Source organism: Pantherophis guttatus, chromosome 1, assembly GCF_059756535.1.
Source record: "Pantherophis guttatus breed Tessera chromosome 1, ASM5975653v1, whole genome shotgun sequence".
NCBI lineage: Eukaryota > Metazoa > Chordata > Lepidosauria > Squamata > Colubridae > Pantherophis > Pantherophis guttatus.
The window spans coordinates 153,043,785-153,065,892 of record NC_142063.1 but is presented as its reverse complement, the minus strand read 5'-3'; the positions used below and the strand labels follow the sequence as shown (position 1 = coordinate 153,065,892).

General features: G+C 36.9%; 1 protein-coding gene across 3 annotated transcripts in view; it reads left to right on the top strand.

The window, feature by feature from the left end:
• Positions 1–7,157: 7,157 nt before the first annotated feature.
• Positions 7,158–22,108, top strand: part of TLK1 (tousled like kinase 1) — an 82,445-nt gene continuing 67,494 nt past the window's right edge. Inside the window, exon 1 of one of the 3 annotated variants that reach the window (XM_034427256.3) lies at positions 7,158–8,221. In XM_034427256.3, the coding sequence (XP_034283147.1) occupies positions 8,026–8,221 (196 nt within the window). In that variant the 5' untranslated portion in view covers positions 7,158–8,025. Of the gene's footprint in view, positions 8,286–20,190; positions 20,325–22,108 lie in introns of those variants that run through there. The other 2 variants (XM_087884728.1, XM_034427262.3) reach the window with 2 other exon arrangements.

Sequence of the window (22,108 nt, the reverse complement as noted above, 5' to 3'; positions counted from 1 at the left end):
CTAGTTGATATTTTCTCACAAGGAGTTAATCATTGGCAGATATTAGCAGATTCTCTTGAGGGTTAATCATCAGAAATATATAGAGGTAATTCCCCTGCTAAGGGGGTGTCTTAATGTGAAGGCTTTTGTAAAATTAAAAAAAAAACACGATAGGGAAAAAGAGAAAGAAACCGAATTCATGTGAAAGCCATAATGTGGTTTATGTGGTATAAGCTTAGCAAAATGTATGAACCCAGTCGGAGAAAGTGATCCCTGGCAGCTGGGTAATTAATACTTTTAGATACTGCTTAAGTATCTAAAAAGTAAAAGAAAATTTTTCCCTTTCTAGACTGTCAAACACTGCTCAATATTAATACATTTTCCCTAATGCTTAGTTAAAATGTGCTTCCTTTCCATCTTTAATTTGTTTTTTGTATGATGTACTGTTTTCCTAAGAAGCAACAGCACTATGAGTTCTGAAAAGAAATGACTTTATTTATTATTTTACATGTAAGTTTACATTGCATATAGTATATATGTTGATTTCGCTCTCCAACAGTCTCTCAAGAATCAGCTAGATTCTGATTCCCATTAATACATATATTAACGTATATTAAGTTTAAAAGGGATAGGTAACGGTACTATTTTTATATCTTTTCTAAAAAAAAAAAAGTAAACCTGACATTAGTAGTACTCAGTAATTAGTATTCTACTCTACATATTGAGCTTGATCTCTGTGGAACCAATCAAGACTGGTTTCTAACAATAGTTTCACCCTTTTTTAGGCCTCTCATCCAGTTTGTTGTTGCTTCTTCAGGTCTCACATTCCTCAGGAATAAGTTACAAATACCTTTGTTATATCAACAGAAGCGCCATTCTGAATTAGTACTTCATAGAATAGAATTCTTTATTGGCCAAGAGTGATTGGACATACAAGGAATTTGTCTTGGTGCATACACTCTCAGTGTACATAAAAGAAAAGATACATTCATAAGTTTAAGGAATGATCTTAACAAAACACACCTGCTTTTTGAATCCAGGAATTGCCTCTGAAAATACAAATGTAGTAGATGAGTTTTTAATGCATGAAAATACTTCAGAACAATTATCAAAGGATTATTTTTGTTTCACCTGATTTATTATCCTATATCCATAAATCATTTTATCTGTCTCTGCCTGATTTTTTGTTCAACATTTCAAAAAGGTTTTGAGCTATATATCATGGCAACTGAGCTCTCTCCCTCCCCCGCCCTCTTTATATGAATATATATTAAAGCTAATGTTATTCCTTCAAAGCAGTAACTTTTTGCAATATTATTAAAAAGATTTTTGACTCTGTTTTCGATAAGCATATTAGGCTAGATATCTTGCACTCAGTGGTTTTTCCCCCATGGCACAATGATCCAGCTACTCCTCACCCAATTAACTCACTCATCTTTGTAAACAGGCTGAGTGCAAGATATCATAAGTCCATATACCTGCATTCTGAATGCTGGCCAGTTTTATAGTGCTCCTAGCTATCCTAAGGAATCCTAGGAAACCACTGCTTTCTGGTTCATTTGCCTTTGATCTGATCTGACCTGACCTGACCTGATTGTATTTTCTTTTTCTGGAATATAAAAACACTGTCACAATTGTGGATCCTTTCTATTTCCATCCATTGCTGTCCATTTTCCACCCTCCCCACTAGGGAGGTTACAGGGAGGCAAAAATCACAATGGCAGTAGAGATTATGCTCTTATTGCCCATTGTTATGGGGCCTCTCTAGGACACTGTCTTGATTTCCGAAGCAGGAAGAACTAGTTAATTCCTTAAACACATGTCTGTATGATAGATATTCAGTGGGGTGGGGAACTACTTTAACCTCTAAGAAACTGTGTCTATTTGAAGGAAAATCTAACTTCTGTGGGGATAGTGGATACATCAATCAACCCTTTCTTTTTTGTACAACATGTTAACCTCCCAATCAAATGGGTCAGGTGAAGAGGAACACTTAATTTATAGTTTCTCTAAAGCAATTTTGTAAGGTATCCCAGGTTTAAGGAAAAATATGCCTGAATGTCTTATTCTAACCTGTAATTAGAATCTCACTGTCCTATCTTAATATAGTAAGAAAAATAAACTAGAACACTGTTTTCTGCTAGAGTAAATATAATCAATCATTTTATATAATGGTTATTATATTGCATCACCTACTAACAGTTCTTTTTTTTTTTTGTTCTAGGGTTGATTTATTCAGTATATTTTACATTAATGAACATGTTCAAATTCATGTTTGGCCAGTATTAGACTTTCCGAGTCTCCCTTTTGTATTTTTTTAAGTCCTGATGACCCTCCTGAATCTCATAATCCAGTTTCTATTAGCAATTTGGGATGTAACGTATTGAAACTTAAGTCACCCTTCCTACCGTCTGTTAACTAAAAATTTTACCAATCTTTATAATGCATAATAAAACAGAACATAGAGACAATACACTGGCTAGCCATAGTGGTGACTCTAAACAAATTTAAACCTACTTCAAATATGACTGAGTAGTTTAGTCATGGATATTATATGTAAGAATCAATTAATTTGATCAACTGCACTGGGCAAAGTTCCACATTCATCAAACTTTACCAGGATTAAAACTGAGCAACTGCAACTGAAAAGAACATTATGTGAAATCTGAGACATATGCTAGCTAGGCATTTTCTAACCATAGTTACCAAAGGTTTGCTGTGGCCATTTTCAAACTTTGAATATATAAAAACTTGACTACACAAACATAATACTTTTCCCATCCATAAGCTGAGCGTGAACTCAGTTGTCCATGTTTCCATCTTTGTGACACTTCTATGCATGTTACAAACTTCCAATAATCATTTATACATGAATATATTATTCAAAAACTATTTTTTAAAGGACAAAGGACAATTTGATCTATCTGCTATTGCTATCAAAATGCCTAAGAGTGGCAGTTGTTTCGAACAACTTTTTTAGCTTTGCAAAAGCCTTACATCCATCCCCTTATTATTATTTTTTTTGTTCCTTTCTTTCTTTAAATGAGAATTCTAAGGTTATTATGTGCTTTGGCAGGATTTCAATATATCCACTTGCTGGGGGTGATGTGTTCCAGATTACTCTTATTCTCACTAGATCAATTTGCATCCCATTTTCCAGGTATTATTTCCCCCAAGTAGGTGAGTCTTTTTCATTCTGAATGTACATTACTGCTTTTTAAATTTCAGTGTCTGCTCAGGCCCTCTCTAGAGTTTGTCATAACATTTGATCATATTCTTCTTTACTTTAGCTTCTACCAGAATATATTTATTCTCACAGCTGGAACCTCATCCTATATTGTACTTTTGTATAAAATACTTCTGGAGCAAATTTTAAAGCAAACAACATCACGAGAAAATAGTGTCCTACAAATGATGTATTAAAGATCATGGCTTTGTCCCATTTTAATATTCAGGAATATATCCAAATCCTATAGTTGCATCCAGAACTAAATAAAATATTTCCATGAATATTTCCATGAAAATATCTTGTGGGCAGTGAGAAATGCTAGTTTTCTGCATATTTAATTTATTTATTCCTAGACATAGCATAGCAGGGTTTTTTAACCTGTTATGACAAATGAATGTATTCTATTAGTGAATTCTTCACCTTGTCAATTGTTTTCCAAGTAACTATTTCCTTCCAGCTTTGCTTAATCTGCACATTTAATAAACATCACCTCTATACCCACACCTGTCATTTATGAAAAGGACAGAATCTATTTGAACTGAGAACTTTTGGCAGGTTGATCCAAAGCCACCTAAAACTAATTTTGTTTTGCCCACATTTTACCATGTTGTCAATAAGGATTTAATGGAAGACCTTGTTATAGGCCTTATAGAAGGCTCTGAATGTAGCAGACAGGATGGTATTGGAAATCAATAGGAGTTAGCAGTTTAGCAAGATGTGGAAGTCCTTAGAATGGATTCATTTAGTAGGTCATCCAAATATCTGGAAAAGTGTTATTTCTACCCCAACATGGGAGACTGGGCTACTTGTATGGGAGCATGGGCTGGTTCATGCTGGTTGTACAAAAAGAAGGCAAATCTAACTGAAAATGAATATATGCAACAGGATCAAAAAGCAAATTGTGGACAACAAATCACAAACATGTTGTAGAATCTACAGGTTTACAATCAAGATAATTTTACAGACTGTGTGCCCTATAATTTGTTTTAACAGCTGTTATTATCAAGGTGATAAGTGGCAAAGCTTTGCTTTGGATATTCAAAAAACATCAGTAGCCTATAAAGTTTGTTTCCTGAGCTTGTACATCAGTTGAGACTTCTCTTACTTTACTCATCTCTACACTAGTAGTATCTAGACTAGATTATAGAATAGAATAGAATAGAATAGAATAGAATAGAATTCTTTATTGTGTGAATTCTCCAAGTGTGATTGGACACCCAATCACATATGCATATACTCTCAGTGTACATAAAAGGAAAAAAAAACACATTCATCGAGAATCATAAGATACAACACTTAGTGATAGTCATAGGTTACTAATAAGCTATCAAATCATACCAGGAAACAAACAGAACAAGATAAATTGTAAAAATACAAGCATCATGGTTATAGTCATAAGTGGGAGGAGATAGGTAATAGGAAGGATGAGAAGAATAATAGTAATAGTCTTAGTAAATAGTTTGACAGTGTTGTGGGAATTAGTTGTTTAGCAGAGTGATGGCATTCGGGAAAAAACTGTCCTTGTGTCTTGTCGTTTCTGGTGTGCAGTGCCCTATAGCGTCATTTTTGAGGGTAGAAGCTGAAACAATATATGTCCAGGATGTGAGGGGTCTGTAGATATTTTCTCAGCTCTCTTTTTGACTTGTGCAGTATACAGGTCCTCAATGGAAGGCAGAGTGGTAGCAATTGTTTTTTCTGCAGTTCTAATTATCCGTTGAAGTCTGTGTCTGTCTTGTTTGGTTGCAGAGCCAAACCAGACAGTTATAGAGGTGCAGATGACAGACTAAATAATTCCTCTGTAGAACTGAATCAGCAGCTCTTTTATTGCTATATATTATCATATTAAGATTGTCCAAAAACTGCAGTTGATCTAAAATGTGTCAGCAATATTAATGTGATTGGTTTGCTACTAATCCGGGCTACAAAAACCCGGATTATGGTTAGATCGTAGCAAAGAAAATAGCCATCCAGATTTTTGTATCCCAAATCAGGTAGCCCTAGTTTCATGGCTCATAAATAAACCAACTATCTTTGTGACCTAGTGGTCTGGTTTTAAATCCAATTTAACTCTCTTTCTAACAGTATAATGGATTTCATTGGTAGAGCAATTATTTTTTCTTCTTCTCTTCCCTGAAGACACACATATCGTTCAGGGGACTCTCGGGAGCTTATTTGGAGTGCACATCGAGATTGCACAGGGAATGAGAGGAACTATATTTCGAAGATTTGTGAACATAAGTCCACCATGTAACATTGGATGGAATCTAATCTCATATTTAAACATCCAAATGAGGTATGATAATTGAACTTGCCCTAGCCAGCAGACCCTGTGAAAAATATGTTGGGGAATACAGTTCAAACATCTTTGCACTAAGGGTAGTCCTCGACTTAAAACAGTTCATTTAGTGACTGTTCAAAGTTACAATGGCACTGAAAAAAGTGACTTATGACCATTTTTTACACTCATGACCTTTGCAGTATTCCCATGGTCATGCGATTTACATTCAGATGCTTGACAACTGCTTCACATTTATGACCATTGCTGTATCCCAAGGTCATTTGATCACTTTTTGTGACCTTCTAACAAGCAAAAACAATGGGAAACCCCTGGTTCAATTAACAAAAGTGTTATAATTTAACAACTGCAGTGATTCACTTAACAAAATGTGGCAAGAAGAGTCATAAAATGGTGCAAAACTCATTTAACAAATTTCTCAGCAACATCAATTTTGGACTCAAATGTGGTTGTAAGTCAAGGACTACCTGTATATGGTTTGTGCAGGGGCAGATTTCAAAACCCATTGCTACTGGTTCACTTGTGGGCATGTGCGCGCCGCTTCTGTCCGGGTGGGTGGGCGGAGCCTCCCACCGCCACCGGTTTGCCGGATACGGGGCGAACCGGTAGCAACCCACCACTGGGTTTGGGACCCGAAGGCACCCATGTTACATTACTTATCCTTCTTTGGATAGATCTGTCATTTGAGGCTTGGCAGAGCAAGAGAGCTTTAGAGAAAGAATATTTTGCATAGTGGTCCCTAATATTTCCTACATATGTAATGCAATGCAATGTTTACCAGGGATATTAATTACTATTTTTAAGTCACTCAGCAAAATCTTTCCTGTTATTATGAGCATTTAATGATTTTTTATGATTCTATCAAAATAATCCCCCTGAAATATTCAGCTCCTTTTGTTCCATTTTCTATTGTATTCAGTGATTTTAATAGGTACAGGAAAAATGTCATCAGTTTTTGCACATAAATAAATCTTCCCATTTCAACATAGGCACAGAAATAAGTAAAAATCTGAATCATGAAAATGCAAAAGTGGCTGTTATTCCAAGTTAATTATTGCAGAACAATGTGATTGAGAATCATATCTTCCCTATCAAAATCAGCCAGATTATTCAGTCATCCGGCAGTGATTTCTAAATTATCAGGCGAAAGTTTGGCTGAGTAATATCCATACTTCTAAATAACTATTGAGATCAATAGTTGGTGGTGGTGGTGATTTTTTAAAAAAAGTGTGCCATCAAGTTGATTCTAATTGTCGTCCTACATACTAGGCAAGACCCAAAGTCTAATTTAGCATGCTGTTCCTAGCAGTTGTCACAGATTTTTACAGGTCGTCAGAAAGCAGAGAAAATGGCAACCTGCTTTTATTGATCACAGCATTTGGCATTCAAAGGTATATTGCTCCTGACCCATTCATGGGTCGATCTTGTATTAATTCGTACTACAATCCCATTTTTTAATCTGGGTCCTCCAGAAATTGCTGGACATCAAGTCCCATCCAACAGCCAGGCAATTCAATCTTTGGAAAAGCAAGATTCCCCATCGCTGCTTTTTGTGTTTATTTTTTAAAAAAAATTAAAAAAAATGATTTGTTTTTTCCTCCCCTTGGAACGTACTTTCTCCTCCATGCGGACAGCAACTTTGAACACCCTGGTGGGGGTGAGGGTGGGGCGGCCACATTTTATGGAAAACGAGTTGCCAAAGTTGCCCGCAGGGAGAGCCGCGCGGGCAACCCGGCGGCCGACTGATTCCCCCGGTGGGTCCAAAGCAAGCAAGGAGGCGGCTTCGGCTGCGGCCGCTGAACGGAGGGCGTGCGAGGCGCGCCGGGTGGGAGGCAAGCCAGGCCAGGCACTGCGGGACCGTCTCAGCCGCCGAGCCGCTCTCCACCAGGCCAAAGAGGGCGCGTCGCAGGGCGGCGCGACGGCCTGCTGTATGGAGGAGCAGGGGGAGGAGCAGGTGCCCCAGCCGACTGCGTGCGCCGTCCTTCTCCCAGGCGAGCTGGAGGGGCCGCCAGCGCTACCGCCGAGATGCACAGCAGCAGCAGCAGCAGCAGCATCGAGAGCGGCACGCCGGCGTCGCCGTTCCCTCACCATTTGCCAGCCCGCGATCGTCTCTGCGCATGACCCCTCCCTGCCGCCCGCACCCTAGCAGGGGAGAAGGTTAGGCGGAGAGAGGATTTCCTCCGTCTTCCACATTGGAGGCTGCTCCGAGGCGACGCAGTGCAGAGGTGTGGGCAGGTTGCTCCGGCCTGAGACGCCGACGCCGCGTTTGCTCGGCCGCCTGTCGGACGACACGGGAGCTCCTGCCCGGACGCGCGGCGGCCTCCCCCGCAGCCCCGCCGCCGTGTTCCCGCGTCCGGGGATCCCCGCTCCCCGCTTCCTCCGTCCCACTCCCGGCCATGACCGCGGCGGCGGCGGTGGCAGTGGCGGCCGGGTTGCTGGTCGCGTCTCCGCCGCCGCGCCGCCTCTTCCCCAAGTGCTGCTGCCCCCGGCGGCTGCCGCCGGGCTCCAAGAAAGTAGCTTGATGAGTGTCCAAAGTAGCAGTGGAAGTTTGGAGGGGCCGCCATCTTGGTCCCGGCTCTCCACGTCCCCACCGAGCCTGCAGGGCTGCTCCGCGGCGGCGGCGGCGGCAGCGGCGACAGCAGCAGCGGCGGCGGCGGCGGCCGTGGCGGCCTCAGCGGCGGCCTCCCTGCTCCATAACAACACGCCGCTCAAGGAAGGTAAATAGGCGAAGAAGGGAAAGCGCTCAAAAAGGCTCAGCTTTTCCGCGGCGGGGAAGGGGAGGTGAGGAGGAGGAAGATGACTGGCTGGCTGGCTGGCTGATGTGGGGAATGGGCCCTTAGGGAGGGAGGGGCACGGCGGTGTCAATAGCATCAGCAACCTCGGCAGGCTCCGCCGCCGCCTGAGGCCAGTGCCTGGCTTGCCGGGGCCGAGTGCGCGACGAGGGCAGCGAGAAGAGGCGAGAAATGTCTTCCTTCTGCATCCGAGGGTGGAAGGTCTAGACTCTGCCCCCCCCCTTCCTTCCTCCCTCCAAGGCAGGAAAACTCCAGCCCTAATGTAGCCATTTATTCCAGACTCCCCCCCCCACCCCACCCCTCGGGGTCGACTTAATTCCTTCCACCCGCTCACTTTTCGGTGCTTGTTAGGAAGAGGGTAGATTTTAATGCCTCCAACAGTTCCTTGACAAATAAGGGGTCTTCCGTGGATAACCTTCCTCCTCTTTGTTTTTAAACTGATTTTTTTTTCTGGGTTTTTTTTTTTTAACAAAAGGGAAATAATTTTGCAAATTTCTCTCCCCCCCTCCCCCGTAGTTGATTATTTCTTGTTGCAAATTAAAAAAAAAAAAGGCGGCTCTTCCCCCCCCCCTCCTCCTCTGATGGTGATAATGGTGATGAACGTGGCTGTTGCTTAAATGAAAAAAAAGGGTCGAATCGTTCTGGCATCATGGAGGTGCAGGATGGTGGAAAAGAGACAAAGATCGACGCACTTATTGATACAGGGAAGAGACTTTCTTCAGCCGTAGGTTTCTCGCAGAAGTGAAGGGAGATGTGTTAAAATCCGGGGCGCAGAATAACTGCAACTTTCCCCCTTTTCTCCATTGCATCTTAGACGATTTTTCCCCTTTTCTTCCCTCCCTCTTTTCCTTCCCCCACCCTCTCCTAGCAGAACGACAGTGAGAGAGCAGGGTGTTGTGGGTGTTTGCAGGGAATATCTGTATGAAGGTTATGTGCAAACAAGTCTTTTTTATTGTTTGTCCATTCCCCCCCTTCTTTCTTGCATTAAACTGTGTTGCCACAAGATGTAGCAATTATACTGCTTTATGAAATGATTAATTTTACTTAAAATGTTGGTGAGCAGGGGATATAAAGGAACTTTGATTCAACAACATATGGTATATTGGAAGAATGAATATTGCATATTCATGATTTTTGGGTTTTGATAGCTCTCTGACCACAGTGCTTACTCCAGTGAATTCAGTGCCTTTTGCCTTTTGTTTGTGTGTTGTATAAGTGTGTTTCTAAAATAAGCAGTTCCTGAGAAGTACATAAACTTTAAATATGAGAAATATTACATTGTTTTTGAGGAACTAGATATTTCCAGTTCAAAATACATTTACATGATAAAGAAAATTGTTGGTATTTTTGTCAGTAGCATCTTAAAAGGTCTGATCTGAAAATAATTCGAATCTGGCCATACATGGTGGAAGTATCTATCTTGTTTCCCCCATTTGGACGTGTATGAATTATGTCATTTTTGCACACGTTCCTAGATAGGAAGCTGAAAATGCTAAGCTCTGTTTGAAATGAAGGTAGTATAGAAAATACCTGAAATTGTTTGATTTATATCATGTATTAATACATTGAATGATATGACATTTGGTTCTTTCTGGTTTCTTTAGGGAAATTAAACTTTGAAAAGCTAAAGTTGTATATATTAGTTTGAACCAGGTTTATTAAGCTGCTGCAAACGCACAGTTGGCTAACTGGTTAACTCCATTAATATGTATAGTAATCTTTAATATTGGGTCAGTCTTTATTTTTAGATCAATAAACCTGTCTAACTACTTATTTATATTGTTTGAAATACATAAATAGACCTTAGCCATTTTCTGGCTGCATTTCCTATTTGCAGTACTTGCTGTACCTAATATTTATCTACTGTGCTGAGATGTTGGTTTTCTCATTTTGTTAATTCAACTTGCAAGGCCATCATGGATAGTAATTGCTTCAGTAACTCTTTCAAAAGACAATTTACTGGCATTAAAGTTTATCTCTGGCATTGGGAGCTAGAAATATTACTTCAGAGATACAAAGATAATTTCCATGTCACATGAGAACTTTAATCCACCCTCATCTGACCTTTAGTACTTGTTATAAACCTATGAGTTCCCCTTGCATCTTTCATTATAATAATAAAGCTTATGAAAAAAATGTGACACTGCAGAACAGGGTGAACAATCAACAGAACTAAAACCATATGGAGGTCTCAGATTAATTTAACAAAGGCCTTGTCCTAGAAGAAGAAATATTTTTTTTTCCTGTGGTCAATAACCAATGTATAATGAAACTCATTAACATAAAACAGGCAGCATGGATAGGTGTAAGTATATGGTAATAATGTTGGCCTAAATTCAAAAGTTCTCTAAAATTCAAAAGTTCTCTACAAACAGCCATTTCATGATGTGGCAATAAAAAGAGCATCTTGTCCTAACTTGCAGATTGGTGGGGTGGGGGATACAGAGAAAATCAGAATAAAATATTAAAAAGAAACAAATGGACATGAGAAACAGAAAGGAGGTTTAGAAATAGATAACCCCAACTTTTATCTTAGGCCCTGCCCACTGCTTGCTTAGGCCTCACCCACTGTTGACATGCTGTCCTCAATAGATCACTTCCAGAGGAAGTGGCCATTGAACAAAAATAATTGCCTGCCTTTACTGTGTCATTTTTAAAATTGGGCAGCATACTTGTAATTCTTTCTAGTTGCTCGCTGATCACAGACAATAACCCTCTAAACTCTCTACATTCACTTTTCAAGTTGTATAAAACAAACATACAGATAGTCCTAAATTTACAACCATTCATTTAGTGACCATTTGAGATTACAACAGCACTGAAAACTGACATGACCATTTTTCACACAACCATTGCAGCATCCCCATGGTTGTGTGATCAAAATTCAGATGCTTGGCAACTGACTCATACTTATGATGGTTGGAGTGTCACGGATCATGTGGTCACCTTTTGCAACATTTTGACAAGCAAAGTCAATGGGGAAGCCAGATTCACGTAACAACTTTGTTACTAATTTAATTGCAGTGATTCACTTAACAACTGTGGCAAGAAATGTCGCAAAATGGGGCAAAACTCACTTAACTGTCTTGCTCAGCAACAGAAATTTTTATTGTCATAATTCAAGTATTATATGCAACAAAAATGAACATACATATAAAGCATAGCTTTCATTTAAGGATTTCTAAAAATCATTAAGTATTTGTAATTTTTGAAGAGCAGATGAGGTGGCTAGATTGGAAGATGCCATTCCCTAAAATCACTGGGATACTTAACAAATATGAAATATTTCACTAATTGCAGAAGTAAAGATTTAGAGTATCATAAAATGTCAGACTTTGACAAAGAGGTAATATTTTAAACATTTTTTGAAAATATCAAGCATACAATTTTATGAATGCAGTACATTTTTAACTAGGGCCTGCAACTCTATTTGTTGGCATGTCACGGGATGTCTTCCAGTGATAATGTTTTTTAATCCTGGTATTTTTTATCTGATTTTTGAAGGAAGGTTTCTTGTGGGTAGCATTTAGAGGTATAAAGGGAAGTGAGTGGTAAACTGCTTCTTGTTCCTCACCTTTAAAGTACCTCAGAATGATGCCTTTTTGTATGATTTAGATATGCTTTGTGAGGGCAAGTTAGTGGAAGGTATGAGTGGTTTGCCTTTCAGAGAGCTTTATTTCCACATTAATTTCTTGATTTGTGAAGAAAATGAAATCATGCTGTCCAAAATGGGCCACTTTCTCACTGAATGTCAGAATTGGGATTCTGAGGGGTGATCCCTTAATATATATTAATCCCATGCATGATTACTCAAAAAGTTAGTGCCACTGTTTTTAAAGGAATGTGGTCTCCATCAATTAAGGCTATGTACTATGCATGGCCAACAGTATCAGCAGGTATTTATAACCTGTAAGTTGTAGTAAGAACTGCTGCATCTTATATTACAAAATTATAGAACGCATCCATTTAAATTGTCTTTTTGGCTCACCTAGTCCAGGGCAGGAATCAATTGAACCCTCTCTATTGGTTTGTCCATCCCCTTTTTGAAAGTCTTATACAGGGTGGAATTATTTCCTATGGGCATTTGTATGGAGGTGGACAAATGGCAAAAATGTAAGTGACAATTCAGACATCAGGATATAAATACATGGGTTGCTTTTACATGATGACATCCTCACATGTATGTCATTTTGGCATAATTGCTGTGTACATGCTATTGTTCATTGTTTTAGGTAGAGTGTACCAGTATTTATTATCTCTTACCACTAGAACATTTCTCTTAATGCTCATTAGTAAGGGACAGTATTTCTTTTATCATATATCTGTATTTATCTAAGATTAGACAGCCATATTGTTTCTATTGTTGTGAATCTTCTGGTTCAGTGATACCCATAGTACCATGGAAGGCTATCAATGAATGTTATTTATTGATTTTTGGTGAAAACGGGTTGCAATTTTATTTGGTATTATTTTATGTTATGGATTGTGATTTTAAATTTTATTTATTAAAATTTATATAACCCTGCTGTTATGCAGCATAATCTTGGGCAATTTACAAACAATAATAAAAGCATAGAACTAGCCTAAAACTCCTAATGCCCTCAGAACAACACAACCTTCATATCTATAAATGATTTTTCTGGACTTCAGCCATATAGTACCCTACTATATGGCTGAATATACCTGTATACCTTTACTTGTAAGAAAAAATAGGACTTGAGAGTTTATCAGAAGCCCAGATCTCAAGGGAAATGATGTTCCAAAGCGCAGGGAAGATTACCAAGCAGGCACATTGTCTAGTTGGTAATATTTATTATTATTTATTAAATTTATATGCTGTCCATTTCACTGTCAAGAGACTCTGAATGGCTTACAATGTTATAAAACAACAATATAAGAGAAAGGACCAGGGATGGGACCATATTACCTGATCTGGTAGAATGGCAGGTAACCTCAGGGAAGAGATGATCCCACAAATTTTAAAAGTGATAATTTGTACCGTACCTTGAATTGCACCCAGAAAGAAATTGAAAACCAGTGCAGCTTGCACAGCAACAGTGTAACATGGGCAGACTTGGGGTACCCAAAATTATTTGCACTGCTTTATACTGGACCAGTTGTTATTATTTTCAAGGACATTCCCGTATAGAGCATGTTGCACTTGTTCTGTTTGTACCTGCCACTCAAGAGTACTCATTTCTATAACTAATACAATTCAAAATTATTGTGATAGCTTATAGAAAAAGCTGAAAGTAACATAATGAAATTAAAAAGAGACACATGCATAATTCTTCACTTAAGAAACAAAGCAAATGTGCAAGTACAAAAGAGAAAGTAACCTGTTTTAGTAATGATATGAGAGAATATGAGAGAAACTACTATTGAAATAATAATTGATTGCAAAGTAAATATAAGCCAGCAGTGTGAGGTGACTGCAAAAATGATCAAAACAATTTCACTTTGCATCAAAAAAGAACTTCTAAATTAGAAGAAGTAATTGTTCCTCTGTATTGTATTACAGTTAGATTTGCATGTTACATATTAAATCATTTCTGTTTTGGTCATATTTTAATGACTCAGGCTGGAATAGATGCAGAAGAAGGGCAGCAAGGATAATTACAAGGCTACATGATAAGTCTTATGAAGAGAGATTGGAGCTGAGCATGTTTAAATTTGAGAAATAATGACCGAGCAGAATGTGATAGCGCTCCTAAATTTTTGAAAGAATGTTATATAAAAGAAAGGCAAGACTGGGTTTCTCTTGTCCCGGAGTCCAGAATATGAAATAATTGATTTAAGTTGCAGGAAGACAGATAATTTCTTAACAGGAAGACCAGTTCAGTAGCAGGACCAGTTATCCAAAAGGTTAGTAGATACATCTTCATTGGATGCATTCAGGTTGATACTAGACAGCATCTGTCTGGGATGCTTTATTTGAGGCCCAGCACTGAGCAGGAGTTAGGGTTAGATGTCCTAGTGGTCTGTCTCAACATTTCAAAATGTTAATATTTTCAGGATATTTTTATAAAATGAAAATTGAAACTAGTTATGATTGGGATTAAGAACTAGTGTCTGTTTTTAAATGTCTGCAAACAAAATGTTGGATTTGCATAAGATTAGTTATGATGCTAAGAGGGATGCTATTACCTGAAAGTGATTACAGGTAGTTCTGATTTATGAACTCAGTTGAGCCCAAAATTTCTGTTGCTAAGCGAGATATTTTTTCAGTGAATTTTGCTCCATTTTACGATCTTTCTTGCCATGGCTGGTAAGTGAATCACTGCAGTTGTTAAATTAGTAAGAGGGTTGTTAAGTGAATCTGGCTTCCCCATTGTCTTTGCTTGTCAGAAGTTCACAAAAGTTGATCACATGACCCTGGAATACTGCAACTGTCATAAATATGAGTCAGTTACCAAGTATCTGAATTTTGATCATATGACCTTGGGGATGCTGCAGTGGTCGTAAGTGTGAAAAACAGTCATGTCACTTTTTTCAGTGCTGTTGTAATTTCAGATGGTCACTAAATGAACTATTGTAAGTCAAGGACTACCTGTATTTCTGTATGTATATTTATTGTCTTTGATCTGCCAATCACAAGTTGCTGAGAGAGCTGAGAGATAAAAACATGCCCCCTCTTCAGTTATTGGCATTTTGAGATGATGATAATAGTAAAGGTTTTTACAATTAGATACTGCCTAGCAAAGAGAATCAACTTTTTATTATTAAGTTGATTTTCATTGCTAGGCAGTATCTAATTGTAAAAACTTTAAAAAATATTGTTTGGCAGCTTGTGATAATGAATATTTCTTTAAATAAAAGAGTAAACTTACAAAATTTACAAAATAAAATTTCAGAAAGAATGAAATTTAAATATGTGAAGGAACTTTCACTATTTCAAAATTAGTAAATTTGTAATTAATAATTAAAAAGTTTCCTGAATTTGGGCATCTTTGAATGGATAAACGTGCTGCTCTAAACCTATATGAATCAAATTTCATGACTTACACATATTTTAACACATCAAATTATTGAAAATAATTTATATGACTAATTCATGATGTGACTTATTTTTTACTTAGTAGGCTGTACGTACCCAGTCATTAGGTAGTTCTCTAGATCGAAAATGTAACCATATTAATGCTTTGAGAAAATACAAAATATGTATTTAATACAAATTTACATACATAATACATATAATACAAAATATGTATGCAAGCAAAAAGCCAAGTTAATAATTATGCACCATCATCTTATATACTCCATTGTATCCACAACACCATTTTAAGTTTACTTTAATGAGAATCTGAAAACAAGATTATTAATGGTAACAAATTTTGTTGTTTTTGTTAACTATTAATAGCAGGTTAAAAGCTGGAATTTTTGACTTTACATTTCTCAAAGGCTACTACTTGCCCTGTATTTCCAGTCTGGTTTGGAGGTTAGAAGCTGGCCACATGTTGTAATACTAGAACCACAGATTGTGTTCACAGATACATGGCAAAATGGTATAACTGCAGGGTCCTTTTGAATGACTAGGATGTGTATCCGGTAAGCAAAGGTCACACGATAACCTTTAGTAGGCTATGCTTTAGTTAGCCTTAACATGGTATATGAACCTCAAGCACAGATTAGATTGTGATTTACTTACTTTTTCTTAACTATAACGCAGGGTTGGTGAACCTTTTTGGCATTGAGTGCCATCTCACAGAGCCATTTCTCCAGGCACGCAGCCATTACCCGTTGCTCTTCCAGCTGGTGTTTGCACATGTGGGAGCACCGGAAACCTGAAAAGCAGTTCCCCGGCACGCATGTGTGCGCTGTGAAACTGAGCTTCCAGTTTCTGACATGCGCATATGCACTGGCCACCTGGTCTTGCAGTTTCTGGCAGGCATGTGCGCGTGAAGACCAGCTGGTTGGCGCACACCGGAAACCGGAAGCTCAACTTACCAGTGCATGCATGCGTGCCAGGAAGCTGCTCTTCCAGTTTCTGGTGCTCCCACGCACGCAAAGACCAGCTGGCTAGCGCGCATATGTGTGCCGGAACTTGAAAGAACAATGGGCTATGGCTGGCGTGCCCAGAGAGATGGCTCTGTGTGCCATCACGGCCATAGTGTATAACATTATATGTTATTTTGGTGTGTCAACTAAATCAGGAGTAATAGTAATTTGTGGTTAAGCAATCACTAGTCCACTGGGAAATCCACATAAATTGCATGAGTATCTGAAGACTTTGCTGCTCCCACTTTATTTTCATTCCCCATGGACTTGCAATGGTTTTGTTTTGCAAACATAGGGGATGGAGGGAAGAACAAGTCTGTCCTTATCCAAATTGTCATGGAGGTGGCTTCAGCCAACCAGGCCATCACAGGCTACATTAGTTGATGCTGGCAAAAGAAAGACATTTTCAAAAAAAGAGTGCAGGCAAAGTAAAGTTTTTTAGAGTACTGATCAGAAAAAAGGGGGGATTAATGAACCATGGTAAGCTGTGGTTTGCTTTGGGATCTGATATATATTTATTGGTTGAAAGGTTTAACTACTGTTAAACTTTATTTATTTATTTATTTATTTATTTATTTATTTATTTATTTATTTATTTATTTATTTATTTATTTAACTATTGTTATAACTGACATTCAAAAATATGTAACACTAAAATGATCAGTGCATCTTAGAATGTTTTAAAAATCTTTTTATCTTGAATTTAAACTTTGACATTTTTATTGTGTTGTGATTACTAGATAAATTTCTTTATTAAACTTTATATTGCAGTAGTCACCTCATAATCCATGTATGGAGTCACAGGAATCCCTTTAATTTGTTTTCAGGAATTGGCAAAATCTATTTAAGCAAGAAGTTGGTTGAATCATACAGTGCACTAAGCTGATATATAACTTGGTTAGTTTTGACTTAGAGTCTTGTGAACCCAACCATTGTGATTTGTAAATGATACTTAATGGTTTAGTATATTGTGTGTTGTGTGTTAGTCTATTGTTATTTAGCTTGAAAACAGGGTGGATAAAAATCAATGATTTTTTTAAAAAAATCAAAAAAATCAGATTTTTTTTGATTTAAATCGGATTTTTTTGATTTAAATCGGATTTTTTTTTATTTTTATCAAATTTATTTTAATAAAATGCTTTGGGAGTAAAAATCTATCTAAAGATAGTTTTCTATTTAAGATACATTAATAATTTAGTTTAATCAGCATGAAATGGACCTTAGTTATGTAGCATGAGGCTGTATATTCTGCAATATTGGGACTGTTGGTGAATCAACAGCGGGTCAGAGGAGGAGCTGCTGCCAGAAAAGAGATGTCAGCTGCTCTTTAAAAATTATGACTTAAATCGAGTTGATTTAAATCAAGCCTTTTTACTAGTGATTTAAATCATGATTTAAATTGTGATTTAAATCAACTTGATTTAAATCAAATCCACCCTGCTTGAAAACCCAAGTTATACAGCACATGAATCTACTTGCATGATCCCTTTTATGGAAAAATCTTTCTATATCTTGGGCATATGGTTTTCTCTTTAAAATATTAAAACCTATCTCACTAAATTTTATAAATTGTTTTTCAGGTTGCTTTTTTGTAAACAAGCACCTAATTGCCTGTCAAATAAAGGTTATAGAATATAGAATGGTTAGTGTCTTCGCTTATACTTAAATCTGAATCAAATTCACTGATGTGATGCTGCATAATTTGAATTATGAACAATTATAATGACATTGGAACTCAGAATGGGCTCTCAAAACAATTTTGGCTAATTGTGGTATACAGAGTTTGAATCTACAGAATAGCATATTTTCATATATTTTTCTTAATGAAAAACAAGGGTATAGTCATTTACATTTAAAATATATCCTGTGATTATTTCTTTTCACAGAAATATGCATTTTATTTTACTCAATGTACTTTCCATTGCTACAATTCTTACACTTGATAGATGCAGCTTCTAGTACTATGGCAGCCTCCCCAGACAAGGGAGTTGGCAATAATTTATAGACCTCCTGATTTTACTTGCCTGAATTAGGCTCCTGTTTGGGACTCATTTGAAGTCTTTCAGACATAGCTTGGTTTGATAATTAGCTTTGTTGCAAACAAGCATAAAGCCAAACTAAACAATTGATTGCCCATTTCCTGTATGGATGATAAGTGTCTTATGCTTCCATATTCTTATACACAAAGAAGGTCAAACTGTAGCTTTTTCTTCCCATTCTTATTATAATTTAATAGATTTTTATTATGTGCTTGAAGCTCATGAAGCTGAGCAGCTGGTGTTAGAATGATGCCAGTCTTGACCTGAGGACCACTAACTCTCTGCTTATTTCTCACAACATTGGTAGATATGAAGAAATCATAGGTTATTTAAATTCTTGATTATCACCCTCTTAAACTTTGTTCCAAGTGAAGAAAGCTTGCTAGGTTGGTTGATGATCTTTGCTTAGTTAAAAGAACACAAATTGGGACTATTATATTTTTAGTTTCAGTGGTTGCCATGCATGGAGGGAAAGTATGCAGATATTTTCATTCTTGTTCATTTTTAACAATGGAAAGACCATTGCTGCTGCTGCTTATAATAGACTTATCAAAGCTTCATGACAGATATGAACTTGTAAGTATGTTTCTGTTAGATTATAACTTTCAGCATCATTTGGGGAGCTGTGACCAGGGTTGAAATGCTCCAAGTTCAGTCCGGATTGGCCGATCCGGTAGCGATGGAGGCGGGTGGTTCGGAGAGCCAGTAGCAAAAATCCCTGCCCCCCCCAGCTGAGCCACGCAATCATCGGAGGCTCTTTTTTAAAAAAAAAATTTAAAAAATTTTCTACAACCTCTTCGGCTGAAAAAATGCTTTTAAAAGTAAAAAAAAAAAAAAGCCTCTGATGATCCCAGCTGAGTTGCCTGATCGGCAGAGGCTTTTAAAAGAAAAAAAGCTTCTGCTGATCAGGCAACTCAGCTGGGATCATCAGAGCCTTTTGAAAGCATTTTTTAACAACCTCTTCGCTGAAGAGGTTGTAGAAAAAATGGTTTTAAAAGTTAAAAAAAAAAAGGCCACGCCCAACGTCACATCCCCCCCCCCCCCCAGCCATGCCCACAGAACTGGTAGTAACAAGTTTTAGATTTCACCACTGGCTGTGACCCAAAACTTTTATAAGGTCCCAGATACTCATGTAGAATAAAAGAGAACTCATGGACAGGAAAAGAAAGAAAAAAAGAAAAAGTATGTCAGATAAAGGGAACAATTGAGGACAAATAGTTAGAATGATTAGGAAAAATTATAATCTGAAATATTTAATCTTGATTCATATAATACTGTAAGCCAAACAAGGTATAATATGTAATAAACTCAACTAATTATGGATTATACAGTTAATCAGGATTAAATATCTAATGATTTAATATACCTAGGTCTATGACTTATGTAGATTTGATAATAATGTCTTCTATTTTAACATATATATGTGAAAAGTATTGAATTGGAATTAATCCTTATGTCTGATTTTGTGGAGTTTAGTCTTAAATTCTGAGTAAGACCAGCAACCTGACCCAACAGAAAGTTACTATCCTCCTCTAAAGTTGCAGTTATATTGCTGATCCTGCTCTGCCTGTCGCCCTGTGGCTCCTAATCAAAGAAAAATTATACTCTAAGATAGACAATTCACTCATCTAATGCAACTGTGCTATAGTCTGAAAATGTATGCCATAATAAGAATTTTATGACAATTAACTTTTTAGTTAGTGGTACGGTTTGTATTACCGTATCTTGAATTGTTTAATAGACCTAGTTCTGACTACTGAATATTTGGTGAATCCTGAAAGAGCAAAAAGGTATGAATGTCATAAAAGAACATTGTGATGTCAGCACATTAAACTCTTATTACCCAATGCAAATTTCAGTGAAGGGAATTTATCTTTGTGATAGTTGACTATATGTGTGCTATTTTAATACACAATGTTAAATTTATCCTGGTTTGCATGATTTTCAGAATAATAGAGCAAGGTGCATGGTGAATGCCATCAGACACTGAGGTTAGTGTACAGCATTTTTGAAGTTTTTCATGTTGCTTACTTAAATTCTTAAAGTCAACATTTTATTGTGTACCCTTAGATCTTTTGAAGTTATATTTAACAATCTGATGGCTTTAAATGCTGCTGTACTATAGAATATGTTTACAGAATCAGTAAAAATACAGGCTTGATTGAGGAACTTATAATTTAAAATTCAACATTAGAAAGCAACAGCAAGAAATAAAGAACGTGGGAATCAATGTAGTAAGATAAAGCTATACATCAGAATTGTGTATATGCAAAATGTTTAAGTTGAATTCTGCCTATAGGAATAGAAATGTTTTGATATCAGATTATAGTTTCTTCAGGAAGCTTCCCTTTCTTCTTTTTTTAGATGAAGGTTAAGTGTAGCTTTTGCTATCCATATTTAAAATGGCTCTATGAAGTGTCATTTGAAAACATGAGAAGTTGTAGCTAGTGCTAAACTTAATATTTCAGTAAATCATGATTGAGTGAAAAGCAAAAGTTAAGGAAGGATTGAATAAATCCACTAGGACATTTTAGAGCACCATATCATGGATCAAAGTTAGGTCTCAGTTGAATCATATTAAGGTGCCAGAATTTGCTTTTTCTTGATGGTTTGCATAAATTTTATAATGCTGTTCTAGAGATTTGAAATCCTAGTGCTCTTTTTTATTCTATACATTATGTTAGAAACTTTACTTCTTGATAAGCAGTTGAAACATTCAAAAAGAATACTATTAGTGTAATTTTCACTTTTGTTTATTTAACAATAAATTAAATTGTTATTGTAGGGGTGGGGGTGATTTTATGTATTATATTAATTTATTTGATTCTTTTTTTTAGTTTTATTGTTTTAAATGAGGTTTTATATTCTGTAAGCCTCCTTGAGTCGCCATGGGTGAATAGGCGGCAATATAAATTAAACAAATAAACAAACAAACAAAGAGACAAATAAATTTTGGAAATGGATGAGGAAGTCACTAGAGCAAGAAGAAAATTGTAGTTGGGCATCCAAAATGTATGTAACACACACGATTTATCTTCTAAAAACAACACTGGGTGTTGTGCCTTGTGATTCTTGACAAATGAGTCTTGTCTTTTTATGTACACTGAGAGCATATGCACCAAAGACAAATTCCTTGAGTGTCCAATCACACTTGTCCAATAAAGAATTCTATTCTATTTTGTTTCTTTTCATTTGATCCTACTCAGAATGATAATTGTGTTTCATCTTTGTATAAAATATGGTCAAATTTTATATACATATACATATGAACATATTATACATACATTATACATGTACATATATACACATATAGTATACATATATATCCTGATTTTATTATTTTTACATTATTTTGCTTTCTAGCATGGTACCTTAACCACTAGACTAAACTGGCTCTCCAAATAATAACCAAAATAATAAAATTCCTGCTTAAAAAAAACAAAAATGCCCCAGCCTCTAAGGAAACTAATTGCTGAGTCTTTTGCATCAGTTATTGCCATGGATTGCTTTGCCTAACAAGAACGTAAAAATAATTTTCTTAAATGTTAAATATGCTTCCAATTTTAGTTTAAAGCCCTATCCATTAAGAAAACATTGGGAAACTGGGTAGTATGACTTTGAAGGAGTCATAGTATCTACTTTGAAGTGAACAAAATAATTCACTATATAGCAGTTACGGTAACTTGGATCTAATTATCATGAATTGACCACTACTTAAATATAATTGGCTCTTAAAATTGTTTTTACATTCAATAGGTTTTGATCTCTAAATCTA